This window comes from Ovis canadensis, chromosome 22 (assembly GCF_042477335.2).
Source record: "Ovis canadensis isolate MfBH-ARS-UI-01 breed Bighorn chromosome 22, ARS-UI_OviCan_v2, whole genome shotgun sequence".
NCBI classification, from domain to species: Eukaryota; Metazoa; Chordata; class Mammalia; order Artiodactyla; family Bovidae; genus Ovis; species Ovis canadensis.
Window position 1 is genome coordinate 61,746,613 of NC_091266.1, and position 13,841 is coordinate 61,760,453.

A 13,841-nucleotide genomic window follows, 5' to 3' on the forward strand; every position below is an offset into this window, starting at 1 on the left:
TGCATGAGTCAGTTCCTAGCAAATGGGTTTTAGAAGGCTGAGGAGACCACAGTGGCTCCACACTGCTATTTTTGTTTTTTTTGATAGTAGCCATCTTTATGGATGTGAAGTAACATCTCATTGAGGCTAATGTGCACTAATGGTTAGTGATGTCGACCACCATTTCATGACTATTGGCTGTAACAGATTTTTAAGAGTAGGGGCTTGCATTGGGTTCACTGAAGAATGCTTTCCTGGTTAGCTTTTTGGTTTGGACTCTGTGATAGTTAAACCTGAAACTGCTCCATGAATGACTCTTCTAGTGATCTCCTCTGACTGCTCACTTGTCAGTCAGGATTGCATGAACCATCGCGTTGGCGTTCGAGACGGGGAATGCTATTTGAAAGACCAGAGTCTGCTTCAAGGAAGCTTGGTTACAAAGAGAAGAGGTATTTTTAGAGTTAAGACACAGAAGATGTAGGTAGTCTTGATTGAATGCAGCGTAAGGAACAAAAGCAGTCACTGCCATTGTCTTTCTTTTTGTTCCGGATTCTTCTGTGTCTAACTGTGGCTCAGACTGTCACGTTCTTGAATCTCTCCAGTGTGCTTCCATCATTTAACTGCATGAAGCCATCATGTCCAGTCATCTGCTGTGTTTAATTTATTCCCTATGAAAGATGCAAGCTCTGGTCCAGGGGAACCTCTTGGCTGAACTGGTGTTACTACGCTTATCTGTATCAGGAAAGTTTAAAAAAAACAACAAAACTCATGGTTTCACAACCCTGAGGAAGGAAAATGTGGTCAGAACTGAATCAAATGGACAGAAAACACACTGAAACCAAAGTCCTAGAGAGAAAGAAATGAAATGACCGAAAGAACTATGAAACGGCAGGAAATGCTCAAAGTTTGCTAACTGCTTCTGAGCCTGGTTCTTCTGAGCCTCTTTGGTCATGTCCCACATCTTCCAAAGATGGAATGTTGACGTCTGAAAGGAGAATTTGTGGACCGTATATATTTTAACTTCAAACCTCCAAATGGAATCATTTTTATGCGTATTCTGGAGAAATATGTAAATTAATAATTGCTTCATACATTATTCAAGAAAAACTTATTTTGTATCACCGATAGCTCTTGTAATCTTATATAAAGATATGCTAATGGGTTTAATTAAAATAATTATACTGAATAATGTAGCCTGAACTTTACCCTAAAATAGTGTCTATTAGTCTTCATCAGTAGTAATATTTTTAGATAGAGAGACACTTACAACGTTAAACCAATACTAGATGGAAAATACATTTTTTTTGTTTTGTTTTACAGTTTGGATTAAGTTGGCATTCTCATGAGATGCATGACAATTAAATTTGCTTAGAGAAGAGTATAAAATGTAATTTCTTTAACCTGAAATATTTCAGCAATTAGAAAACTTTAAGCGTTTTCTGCCATTTCATAGTTCTTTTATGTGTTTCATTTCTTTCTCTCTAGGACTTCAGTTGCAGTGTGTTTTCTGTCCATTTGATTCAGTTCTGACCACACTTTGCTTCCTCAGAGTTACGATACCATGAGTTTCTTTTTTAACTTTAAATTATACTTTTTTGTTACCCTTCTCAGAGATGATTCTCTCTTTCTCTTTTAAATTGTATAGTTAATTTAGAATATTATGTTAGTTTCAAGTGTACAGCATAGGGATTCAGTTACACACACGCCTATATACGCATGCATATTCTTTTTCAGGTTCTTTTCCATGTAGGTTATTATAAGATACTGAGTATAGTTCCTTGTGCTATAGAGCCCTTATTGTTGATCTGTTTTATACAGAGTAGTGTGCTAGTCCCAAACTCCTAAATTACTCCTCCCTAATTCTCTTTGGTTGGAGAAGGAAATGGCAACCCACTCCAGCGTTCTTTCCTGGAGAATCCCAGGGACGGGGGAGCCTGGTGGGCTGCTGTCTATGGGGTCGCATAGAGTCAGACACGACTGAAGTGACTTAGCAGCAGCAGCAGCAATCCTCTTTGATAACTACACATTTGCTTTCTATGAGTCTATTTTTGTTTCGTAGTAAGTTCTTTTGTATCAGGATTCCTTAGTGGCTCAAATGGTAAAGAATCTGCTTGCAAGGCAGGAGACCTGGCTTCAATCCCTGGGTCAGAAAGATCCCCTGGAGAAGGCAATGGCAACCCACTGCAGTATTCTTGCCTAGAGAATCCCCCTGTCAGAGGAGCCTGGTGGGCTGCACTCTGTGGGGTCACAAAGAGTTGGATGCAACTGAGTGACTAACACTTCCACTTCCTTTTGTATCATGTTGTTTTAGTTTGCACACATAAATGATAGCATGGGATATCTGACCTTCTATGCCTGACTGACGTCAGTTGATGTGACCATCTCCAGGTCCGTTCATGTTGCTGCAGATGGCGTTATTTCACTTTCTTATTGATGACCAATGTTCCACTGCATATACGCACCACATCCTCTTTATGCATTCGACTGGTGACGGACATCTACGTTGCTTGGGTCTTGGCCATTGTGAATAGTGTTGCTGTGAATAGTAGTGTGCGTGTATCCGTTTGGGTTAGAGTTTTTATCTGTATGAATGCTCAAGAGTGGGATTCCTGGATCATACGGTAAGTCTGTGGATACCATAAGTTCTTGATTGCCTGGATGTTAAGTGAGGATGCTAATATTAAGAGGGACACTCAGCAACTTGCTTGTCTTTTAAATGCACGTGTTGCGGGAAGAGGGACCCCTTCCAGGGCCCGAAACTGGGCTCTTGTCTAACACTCGGAAATGAAATGTCTGAGGAGACACTTGTGCTGACAAGGCAAGAGATTTTATTGGGAAAGGGCGCCTGGGCAGAGAGCAACAAGGTAAGGGAACCCAGGAGAACTGCTCTGCCATGTGGCCCGCAGTCTCCGCTTTTATGGTGATGGGATTAGTTTTGGGGTTGTCCTTAGCCAGTCATTCTGACTCAGAGTCCTTCCTGGTGGCACCCACCTTGTCCAGCCAAGATGGATGCCAGAGAGAAGGATTCTGGGAGGTGGTCAGACATGTGATGTCTCCTTTTGACCTTTCCCAAACTCTTCCAGTCGGTGGTGGCTTATTAGTTCCATGTTCCTTACCAGGACCTCCCGGTCATAAAACAACTCGTGCAAATGGTGACTGTGGTGCCTGGCCAGGGTGGGCGGTTTCAGTCAGCGTGGTTCCCCTAGCATAAGTAGAAATAGCTTTGCCACTGGCCCCAATTTTGTTTCTTGTCTCTGTCTGTGTCTTGCAGCCTTTCAGTCCCTGCTCAGTGGTGTGGGGAGCCCTATTATAGGTTTCGGTGGTAATTAACTGTTTTACTTAAAGCCTTCCTGTGCCCAAGTGTGAAGGCGATTCAAGTGTGTGCTCTCAGCGTGTCAGTGGGTCATTTTTTTTTCATCTGTGTTTGAGGCCCAAATACAGTTAGAATTAGAGTCCCTCCTCACGTGGGCAGATCAAAGCCTTACCAAGTTCAAAGAGAAATGCCAGCCAGGACTTAAGCTGCCATTTCCTTAATTTAGGTACATTTAAAGTCAAATCTGAAGGAATAAACTTCCTTAGAAAGCAAACATGGATAAGTTCCCTGATGACTTAAAAAGCAGGAGACGAATACACAAAGCTGAAGACAGTGAGTTCGTCTGCTTTCCTCTCTTGTGCTGGTCTCTGTTCCTGCTTAGGCCCCATCCCAGGGCTGTGTTAGCCCAGGTTATGTGGTCCCCAGCTCACGCCCTCAGAGGGCATGGAGGAACAGACTCTCCTCCAAGCTCAGCCCTGTGTCTTGGGCTCATCCCCGAGGCCCCGTCCCCTCGGCCCGTCCCCTCCCTGCCCTTCACCCTCAGGGAACTGAGGCTGTCTCTCCAGTGGCCCACAGGGAACCTCGCCAAGGCCTGGGTGGGGTCCCGGCCTCTCCCCTCCCTTTCAAAACAGCCTTGCACATTCTGAGCAAGACTTTGTTTAAAAAAGAAACCGATTCACCAAAAGCAATGCAAAGAAAACAACAGCAGAAAGCAGACCTCCCCAGTGCTCTGTATTCCTGTCATCCTTTCTGTCTCTGAGAGTTGGCAAATGATTCTACATATTATTTACCGCTTTAATCAGGACTTTGTAAAGGTTTTCACTGAATGGAGTTTTGCACGTTGAAGAAGCTTTTTTTTTTTTTTTTGATGCCGACCATTTTTGGAAAGTCTTTATTGAGTTTGTTAGACTGTTGCTTCTGTATTATGTTTTGGTTCTTTAGGTCCTGAGGCATGTGTGGGTCTTAGCTCACCCAACTAGGGATTGAACCCACACTCCCTGCCTTGGAAGGCCAGGGAAGGCCCCGTGAAAGTTTGTGTGTTCACATTTGCACACAGCCGCATGCTCTCTGGTCTCCACACCCAGGGGTGGCCCTGGCTGTCTGTGAGCATGCTCTCTGGTCTCCACACCCAGGGGTGGCCCTGGCTGTCGTCTGTGAGCACTTGTGATGAATTGGGGTGTCGCATCATCTCTGTGGGGACCCTCCACTCTCCTGACAGTGTTTGGAGGCTGCCCTGTTAACCACTATTAACCTGCATCCTTTCCCACCGGGAGGTATCTGGAAAGCCCTCTTCCTGAGTCCACACACTACGAGGCGTAGGCAGCAGCCTGACTCAGAGCCTGAGTCCTTGTCCAGGGTGGGGCCCCGGCTCCTGGGTGTTGGCCGCTTGCCTCCCTGTCCTGTCTGCACTGGGGACTTCTGTTTCTGGAGGTATCTTCTGCAGGTGAGATTCCTCCCAGCCGCCTCCATCACAGGCAGGAGCCCTGCCTTGTCTGCCCGGAGCTCACATCTCAAGGGGCTCTTGAAGCAGCAGCCCCGTGCACTTGAAAGAGACCTGAATTCAGTGGAGCAGCCGGACTCCACCAAGGAGCCCAGAGCCTTTTTCTGCAGGCGCAAGCAGAAACCCAAACACAACCTAAACACTTAGAGATCTCGTCAAAGAACCAGTATTAGAACTGGGCAAAGCAAAGCTGGCTGGGCCCTTAGCAAGCGTGGGTGATGGCACATGCTTTTTCAGGAGACCTAGGCTGCCCGGGGTGGGTAGGGGAACCTCAGGGTTCACCCTGCCTTTTCTGGCAGCTGGTCAGCCTGGAGGGGATACATTTCGTGTATCAGCTGACATGGCCCATTTCTGTGCATGGAAAGCAGAGAGGCAGAGAGTCTTGAAGATGAAGGTGCTTTTGTGCAAAGGTCTGTCAGTCAGTGGAGCTTCCCTGGTGGCTCAGCGATAAAGGATCTGCCTGCCAAAGCAGAAGACCCAAGAGATGCGAGTTGACCCCTCGGTCAGGAAGATGCCCTGGAGAAGGAAATGGCAACCCACTCCAGTTTTCTCACCTGGAGAATCCAGGGGGCTACAGTCCATGGGGTCGCAAAGAGTTGGACACGGCTAAGCAACTAAACAGCTGTCAGTTCGTGAGTCCTGGGGATTCTACTGTGTCCAGGGCCCTCGGGTGGACCACAGCTGTGGGGCCCTGGTCTGGGGGAGACAGACACGTGGCCCATTGAGTAATATTTCTGGATGCCTAACCTGGAATCTGTGTGCCTTGGAGAAAACAATGGCTAAGCTAAGGACCGAGCAGTCACCAAGGTTTGGGGCAAGGACAGGAGGGACGGGAACAGTGACCCAGGGAGAGGGAGCAGCATGGACATAGCCTCGGAGTTAGCAGAGGGGCCCGGGATGAGGGGAGACTGGGAGAGGCTCCACGTGGTTGGAGAGGGTCGCCAACCAGGTGGAGTTGGAGGCCGCCGACCAGGACAGCTAGGGAGGAGGTGGGGCCAGAGCCTCGGAGGCTGCTGGGCGGTCAGGAGCAGAGCAGTACTGCCCTCAGATGTCAGTCAGACTTGCCTCTTAGGAAAGTGGCTCCGGCTGCGAGTGAGCCGTGACCTTGAGGGGCGCAGAGTGCCAGCGGGAGCTCCCTTGGGAGGGGGTGCTTCCTGACAGAGGGAGACAGAAGTAGCCTGGACCAGGGTGGGAGCTCTAAGAATGGAGAAAGCAGTAAAGGCAAGGGATGTGGGATCAGGAGGATCCACCAGGCTCTGTGATTGGCCCGAAGTGGGTTGTAGGGAATACAGAGCAGGAGGCTGTGACCTGGGGGTTTCAGGACGCAGTGCCCTGAGCCTGGAACATCAGGGCGTGGGATGGGATCTCATCTGAGGCAGGGGGTTTCAGCTTCTGTGAGACTGCCCTGAACCCAGCAGCTGCTGGATGTGTGTGTGTGTGTGATGCTCAGGAGAGAGGTGACCCCAGAGATAGACACTAGGAGTCAAGCTGGATGGAGGGGGTCCTCCTGGGGGGTCTGTGGACAGAGGCGAAAACTCTAGAACAGGACAGCTAGGACACCCACCTTTCAGTGAGGGGCAGGGGACACAGGAAGGTGGCTGCCCCGGGAGGTGAGGGGTCACAGCAGTGTCACGGGAAGTCACCTGGGGCCCGGCCTGGCATCCCTGGGGCCCGGGCAGGAATGGAGGTGGGGTGGCGGCTGAGGGCAGGTGCAAGGAGCCTGCAGGGCGGCGGGACTGAGCCCTCAGCTTGGGAACCATCTGTGCAGGGCAGGGAGGTGTGGGGCGTGGGGCTCTGGGTGGTTTCATGGTGTGCACACGTGTGACGGGAAGGGGCCGCTGGGGTGAGAACTGAGCCCCCTGGAGAGTGCAGGGCGGGAAACACAGGAGGCCCTTGAGCAGACAGTGGGGCGGGGGGCTCCCCTCCGTGGGGCCAGGTGCTGCCTCCCTTCGCCTGGAGGCATGGGCAGAGGCCAGGTGTCTGGGCAGATTTGTTTTGGCTTGAGTGGTGGGCAGGGCCACGCGTCCCATTTTTCCTGAGGGTTTTGATTTCCTCTGAAGGCGGTGAGCTGAGTGGGGAGGGGCTGGGATCCTGGGCTGGAGGAGAGAGAGGCTGAAGTGGTCACCACGGCAAAGTGAAGGGTGGCGTGGAGCCCGGGACCACCAGCGATGGGGAGCTGGAGGTGGGGTGCGGAGGAGACACCCCTGCCTTCACGTCGTTCTGTCTGCCCATCCTTGTTTGTGTCATCCGGGACCGATGTGGGTTTATGTTCTTCTCTGACCTCTGTCATCCTCACGAACTGTGAGACGTGACTTCCCTGGGATCCAGGTCACCCGGCAGGATGCCCTGTTAACCAGCATTTGGGGGTCACAGTGGGTCTGGCCTGCCCTCTGTGGGTGTCGCTGTGACGTCAGGTGGCGGAGCCCTCGGGAGCCTGGTTAACGTGGTTCCCCGGGAGCCCTGGGCAGCCGAGGGTGGACCATGAAGGCCTGCCTGGTTTGCCGCTGTCTGTTGGTCCTTGTGAGCTGGTATTTATCACCTGCTGCAGGCAGATGCTGCTTCGTGGGGTTCAGGATGAAAATCGTGGTGCTGATGGGTCCTCACCCTCTGGGGACCCTCACAAACTAGACAAGACAGTTTCAGGCCTGAGCGCTCAGCTGTGCAAACGTTTATTATTAAATGTCACAATAAATATCTTTCAGTTTTTCAAAGCAACTCCGAGGTAGTTGAAGCAGAACTTCAGAAACAGGAATGAAATTGTTTCCATTTAAGGTTCTTTTCAGAAGTTGCCTCTCGAAGCGGGGAGTTGGGATTCCTTGACCTGGCCGGCATTGAAGGACGGGATTACCTTTGGGGGGAAAGACACCGATAAGTCTGTTGTGCAGACTTTTTTTTTTTTTTACAAATTATTTATGTATTTGCATTTTATTATTGGCTGTACTGGGTGTCTATTGCTGCGCGTGGGCTTTCTCTAATTGCTGCTCACGGGGGCTTCTCTTTAACTGTGGTACGCAGGCTTCTCATTGCAGTGGCTTCTCTTGTTAGAGAGCACAGGCTCTGGGGCACTCAAACTGCAGTAGTTGCAGCTCACGGGCTCAGTAGTTACAACTGCTGCTGCTGCTGCTGCTGCTGCTATGTCGCTTCAGTCGTGTCTGACTCTGTGCGACCCCAGAGATGGCAGCCCAGCAGGCTCCGCCGTCTCTGGGATTCTCCAGGCAAGAACACTGGAGTGGGTTGCCATTTCCTTCTCCAATGCATGAAAGTGAAAAGTCAAAGTGAAAAGTGAAAGTGAAGTCGCTTAGTCCTGTCCGAGTCTTAGCGACCCCATGGACTGCAGCCCACCAGGCTCCTCCGTCCATGGGATTTTCCAGGCAAGAGTACTGGAGTGGGGTGCCATCACCTTCTCCGGTAGTTGCAACTCCCAGGCTCTAAAACATAGGCTCAGCAGTTGTGGTGCACAGGCCTAGTGGCTCTGAGACGTGTGGGATCTTCCCGGACCAAGGACTGAGCCCGTGTCTCCTGCACTGGCAGGTGGATTCTTGTCCGCTGCGCCACCAGGGAAGCCCTGTCGTGCAGACTGACAGGTAACCTTGCCTCCCTGTCCTTGAGCATCTTGACTGTGGAGCGTAGAAGCTTTTGTGGGGTGGTTTCACTCTCACCCTGGAGGTGGATAGACTGGCTCCACAACCTGGCAAACGGCTTCACTTTCTTATCTGTGAAAGGCATTGGTGGTAGGCCTCTCGTTTGGCTGTGCTGAGGGCTTATTGTCAGGAGAGGCAAGCTCCTAGAGAAGTGTCTGGCAGTTACAGAAAATTCACAGGTGACACCAGAGGAAACCGGAACTCATCTTTGAAGTTACTTGAATCTGACCGCTTAACTCTTGGACACCAGTGTTAAAAGGTCCAAGAGTCTCTCAGGCGTTTTTCATGGCTGTCCCTCTAGTAAATATATTTTTATTCATTTAAAAATGTAAGGTATAGCTTGTACATAGTCATACAGGAGAGTTCTGACCACCACCTGCCTTCTTCAGTCCTTCACTAGGGATAAGCTCTCCCCAGACTCCATCCCCGGGGAAGCCCCTGAGGTGTGCTCCCTCCCTCTAGTTGTGCCTTTTCTTGAATGTTCTAAAAATGGAATCAATTTGAAGCTTTGAACTTGTCTTACATCTCAGAATGCACTTGAGGTTCATCCATGTCATATATAACAGCGTCCGGGTATTTTTCACGACTGTGTCCTGCCCCATTGCAGGGACTCATGTCCTAGTATTTTTCATGACTATGTTGTACCCCATTGCAGGGACTCACATCCTGGTATTTTTAATGACTGTGTTGTGCTCCATTGCCTGGACTCAAGTCTTGGTGTTTTTCATGGCTGAGGCATGCTCCATTGTAGGGACTTACCTCTTGAAAACATTTAGGTTGTTTCTAGGTTTTGACAATTTCAAGTAATTGTAAACTTTCAGACACAAGGTTTTGTGTGAACCCGAGTTTGCATTTCCATGGGGCCCGTCTCAGGAGTGTGATTGCTGGGCTGCATGGGGAGTGCTTTCTCAAACTTGCGGATCCAGTTTGCTTTCAGACCTGTAGCATCTCCAGAAAGCACATGGTATGGTCAGATTTTTTTTTTTTTAATTTTGGCTTAGCGATTCTAGTAGACGTTAGTGGTATCTCTTTGTGGTTTTAATTTGCATTTCCTTGGTGGCTAGTGATGCTGAGCAGCTTGTCACGTACCTATTTGTCACCCATGGATCTTCTTTGTAAACAGTGCCTCTTCAAAAAATCATTGGCCTATTTTGGGCAGAAGATTGCTTTCTTATTATTGAGTTTTAAGAATTCTTTGTATATGGTGGATATAAATCTTTATCAGATGTGTGATTTTCAGTTATTTTCTCCTAGTGTGTGGTTCATCTGTTGTTATCTCAGCAGAAGTTCTTTTGAAGAGCAGAAATTCTTTATTTTGATGACATATGATTGATTACTTTTCCTTTCTTTTAGGGACTATGCTTTTGTTGTCATGTGAAAGAAATCTTTGCTTAGCCCAAATTCACAAGTATCTTCTGCCATTTTATAGGTTTTAGAATAGAAGATCTATGGATCTAAGTTCCATTTAAAGTGAATTTTTATATAGGGAGTGAGGTATGAAAGGAGTTTCATTTGGTGCTGGAGGAGGCGGCGCCTTTGTCCCTTTGCTGCAAATCAGTTGACCGTATATACTCAGGGTATTCTTTTTAAAATGTGTTTCTGCCTACTTGCTTTTGGAAAACAATGCTGACAACTGTTTTTGGTAATAGGTGTGGCACTATCTCTTCATCCAGTGCTCTTTTCAATTAGATTCTGAGCTTTATTGCAGCCCCTGGAGGTATTTAGATGAAAATAGTTTCCCTCCATTTCATTCAGGAAGTGGGGGAAGGGCGCCCAGCCTGATAGAAGGAGTCCTTTAGAGTGACAGGCAGGGGTGGGGGTCAATCCCAGCCAGGGTCAGGACTCTTAAAATTCCAGGACTTTTCCCCAACCAGTTATAAATGATGGGCACTGAGGCTCTGGCTTCCCACCAAACGATATATATTTTTTTCCCCCACCAAACTGAATTTTAATTCTAGCTCAGCTCAGTACTAACTGTGAGATCAGGGGCAAAGTCATTAACATCCCCATTGTCAGTTACCTTGCCTTCCAACACAGCGAACTTCCTGTAGGATTTATGTTGAAATTAAAGATAAAACATATAAGGATTTAGCACAGTGCAGGAGCTTCCCAGGTTGGGGCTCAGTGGTAAAGAATCCACCTGCCAACTCAGAAGAGATGGGTTCAGTCCCCAGGCCAAGAAGATCCCCTGGAGGAGGAAATGGCAATCTGCCTAGAAAATCCCACGGACAGACGAACCTGGTGGGCTGCAGTCTGTGTGGCTGCATAGAGTCAGATACGACTTAATGACTAAAACACCAGCAGCAGCATAGTGCAGGGCATGTATTAGAATCTATTGTTATTAACGTCAATTTAGTTTTTGAAAGTATGGGTTTCCTAGAAGATATGGAATATGAATAAGGGAAATAAAGTTACTAAAGAAGAAAACGATTCCAAGTTAAGAGACCTAGATACACAGGCAGTCATTGTTGCAGTGAAACAAAGGCAATCACTGTAATTGTTGGCAGTGGGACGCTGCAGTGGATCCGATGGCTTGGGGGCACAGGTATTCTTTTGCTGTAACTTCCTTAGAGTTAAGGAGAAAATCACATAAAAGCTTATTAGCGCAGTGTAGGCATTCACTGGCAACCCACTCCAGTACTCTTGCTTGGAGAATTCTGTGGACAGAGGAGCCTGACCGACTGCAGTCCATGGGGGTCGCAAAAAGTCGGACACAACTGAGCGACAAACTTTCAACTTTCACTTCTCAGGCATTCAGAGAGCAAGCAAAGAATATTGGTTTAAGGGAATGCTGTTGTTACTATTATGTGTCAGGATAACCATGTAACAAATCTCCATTGTTTGTGTATCAGAGGCTTTTTATCACCCCTCTGTCTCTGTTGTGTCTAGCTGTCAGCTTCTCATCTGGAAGTGCTGCCTTCTTGATGTGCCTCTGGTTCTTCATAATGGTTGCGATTTTGTGTTCACATTTGCCAAACTGCGTGACGCCCAACCTTCTTCTCTGTTCTTGGTTTGCAGGGGGCAGCGCTGAAGTACTTGCCAACTATTGTCAACGATGTGAAATTGGTATTTGATCCCAAAGAGCTCAGGTAAGGAAGCACCCAGGGCGAAGGCTTCCCACGTACCGTGCTTGGCTTCCTTTAGTTCATGCGATGCCCAGGGTTCTGGCTCATATCCACGTAGGTCCGTGCCCTGAATCCTTCTGGAACATGCTCTAGCTCATTATGTCTTTATGTGAAAAAGGAATCATCTATCAACAGTCACAGTAGTTTCTTTAGAAGATTAATTTTAGCTTCACGCATAAATAATACAAATTTGGCATTTTGCATCCTTTAGAGTTGAAAATTCAATTCATGGTTCTTGGGTTTGGGTTTTGTTTTCTGCACCTAAACGTTTTGACACAGGAACTTTAGTTTTCGTGTCTCACCTCCTCCACACAGCTTCTCTCCAGGGGTTTCCTGACCGAGAGCAGTGAACCTCAGACAGAGCAGCCGGAGGTTGTCAGTTAAGGTTATACTAAAACCAAAACCAAACCAAACCAAACTCCAGGCAAGGTGGACGTTGGCTGTCAGACCTCGGAGTCACGCTGGGGATGGAATCCTTCCTTTCACCTTTCAGTGTTGCTACCATCCCTGTCTAAGCCCAGTCTCAGGTGTACACCATGCAGACGTCACTGCATTTGGAAAAGAGGTGCCATGAGCAAGTGGGTACATGGACTCTGTGACCCCAGACATCACAGCACAGTCCTCATCTGATCCTTGATTGGATTTTCTTAAAATTAATTTATGTTAATTGGAGGCTAATTACTTTACAATATTATGGTGGTTTTTGCCATACATTGACATGAATCAGCCATGGGTGTACATGTGTCCCCCATCCTGAACCCCCACCCTCCCCACCCCACGCCATCCCATCCCTCAGGGTCATCCCAATGCACTGGCCCTGAGCGCCCCGTCTCATGCATCGAACCTGGACTGGCGATTTGATTTAACAGTTGATACAGTAAACTTATCCCCAGGTAATGGCACCATTTGACCAGCCAGAAAAGCCCCCCTACATACTGGCACAGGGCCCTGTGTCCCCATGGAGTGAAAAATGGAGTGAAAAGCGGTCTTCCTCCCTGCACTTTATGTCCACCATAGGTCACTCCTGCTCTGGGAGTGAGGGGTGAGGGGCTCCTGGGGAGCTGCTCACCTCATGAATCATCTCGTGTCTGATGTGCCCAAGGATTTAGTGTCCCACGTGGACACATTTGTTTGTGGCCCCTGGGCACCGACAGTGCCAGTTCTAGCTTAACAGGCGCTCGATGAGAAAAGGAGGAACAAACGGGCCCTTGGGCACCGTGTCTGCCCGCTTAGGCCTCTGCACGCCCGGCTCTCAGACAGTGGTCAAGGCAATAGCAGCCCCACTGGGTCCCGGGACTTGCTGAATGTCGGGCTCCTTCCCAGATCTTTTGAATTAGAAATTGCGGTGGGGTGCAGCCATTTGGCTTCAAAGATCCCTCCAGGTGCTTCCAATGAATGCTCCTGTTTGAGAACCTCAGATATGGAGAAAGCGGAATGGATGGGGAGCTGAGGTTTGGTGGGTCATGGCCTCACTCTGGGCCTGCCTTCCTGGGGCTCAAGGGCCAGGCCTTCGCTCATTATTGGGGTGACATCCATGTTCACAGCTGGTGCGTGTGCCTTGTGCCTGAGGACCACCCCCCCGCCCTTCCCCAGGACCAGTGCCATCTGCTCTTGGGCCCTTGACTCTTTCTGCATGCGTGGGTTCTTCTTCAATGACTTTGAAAATCATGGATGTGTTTTTCCCTCTTTGGAAGATTGAGTCATGTTGTGATGATACAGAAGAAATCACAGAGGAGAATAGCTCAAAGTTATAATGATTCCATGATGATCTGGATCCTTCCGGTTATCTTCTGTGCATGCACGTGCGCACACACACACACACACCCCCGTACACCTCTAAATGAATTCAACATTGCATTCTGTAGTTTACAATAGACTTCCTGCACTGAAGACATCTTGGTTTCCCACATCCCGAAGGAGACTTCTACACCATTACCATAATCTAACGTCAGAACAGTTTCATCACCCCAGTAAGATTCCTCATGCCTGTGAAGAGTCACTGCCCACTCCCACTCCAGTGCTCGGCAACCGCTAATCTTTCTGTCTGTATAGGTTTGCCTTTTCTGGGCATTTCATATAAGCAAAGTCACACAATATGTGGCCTTTTGTGACAGGCTTCTTTCACTTAGTGTAATGTGTTCAAGGTCTGTGAATGTCAGAAAGTAATTTTTTTTTTAATGGGTGAAGTGTTTATCCATTCATCAGTTGATGGACATCTGGGTTTTTCCATTTTTCACGTGTAATGGATAGCGTTTCTTTGATTCATGCACAGGGCTCTGGGT

General features: G+C 48.4%; 1 protein-coding gene across 2 annotated transcripts in view; it reads left to right on the forward strand.

Moving 5' to 3' along the window:
- The window catches only part of DOCK1 (dedicator of cytokinesis 1), a 568,995-nt gene that overhangs the window by 168,988 nt on the left and 386,166 nt on the right, over positions 1-13,841 (forward strand). For both annotated transcript variants that reach the window (XM_069566865.1, XM_069566866.1), the window contains exon 24: positions 11,453-11,523. In XM_069566865.1, the coding sequence (XP_069422966.1) occupies positions 11,453-11,523 (71 nt within the window). The remainder of the gene's footprint in view (positions 1-11,452; positions 11,524-13,841) is intronic.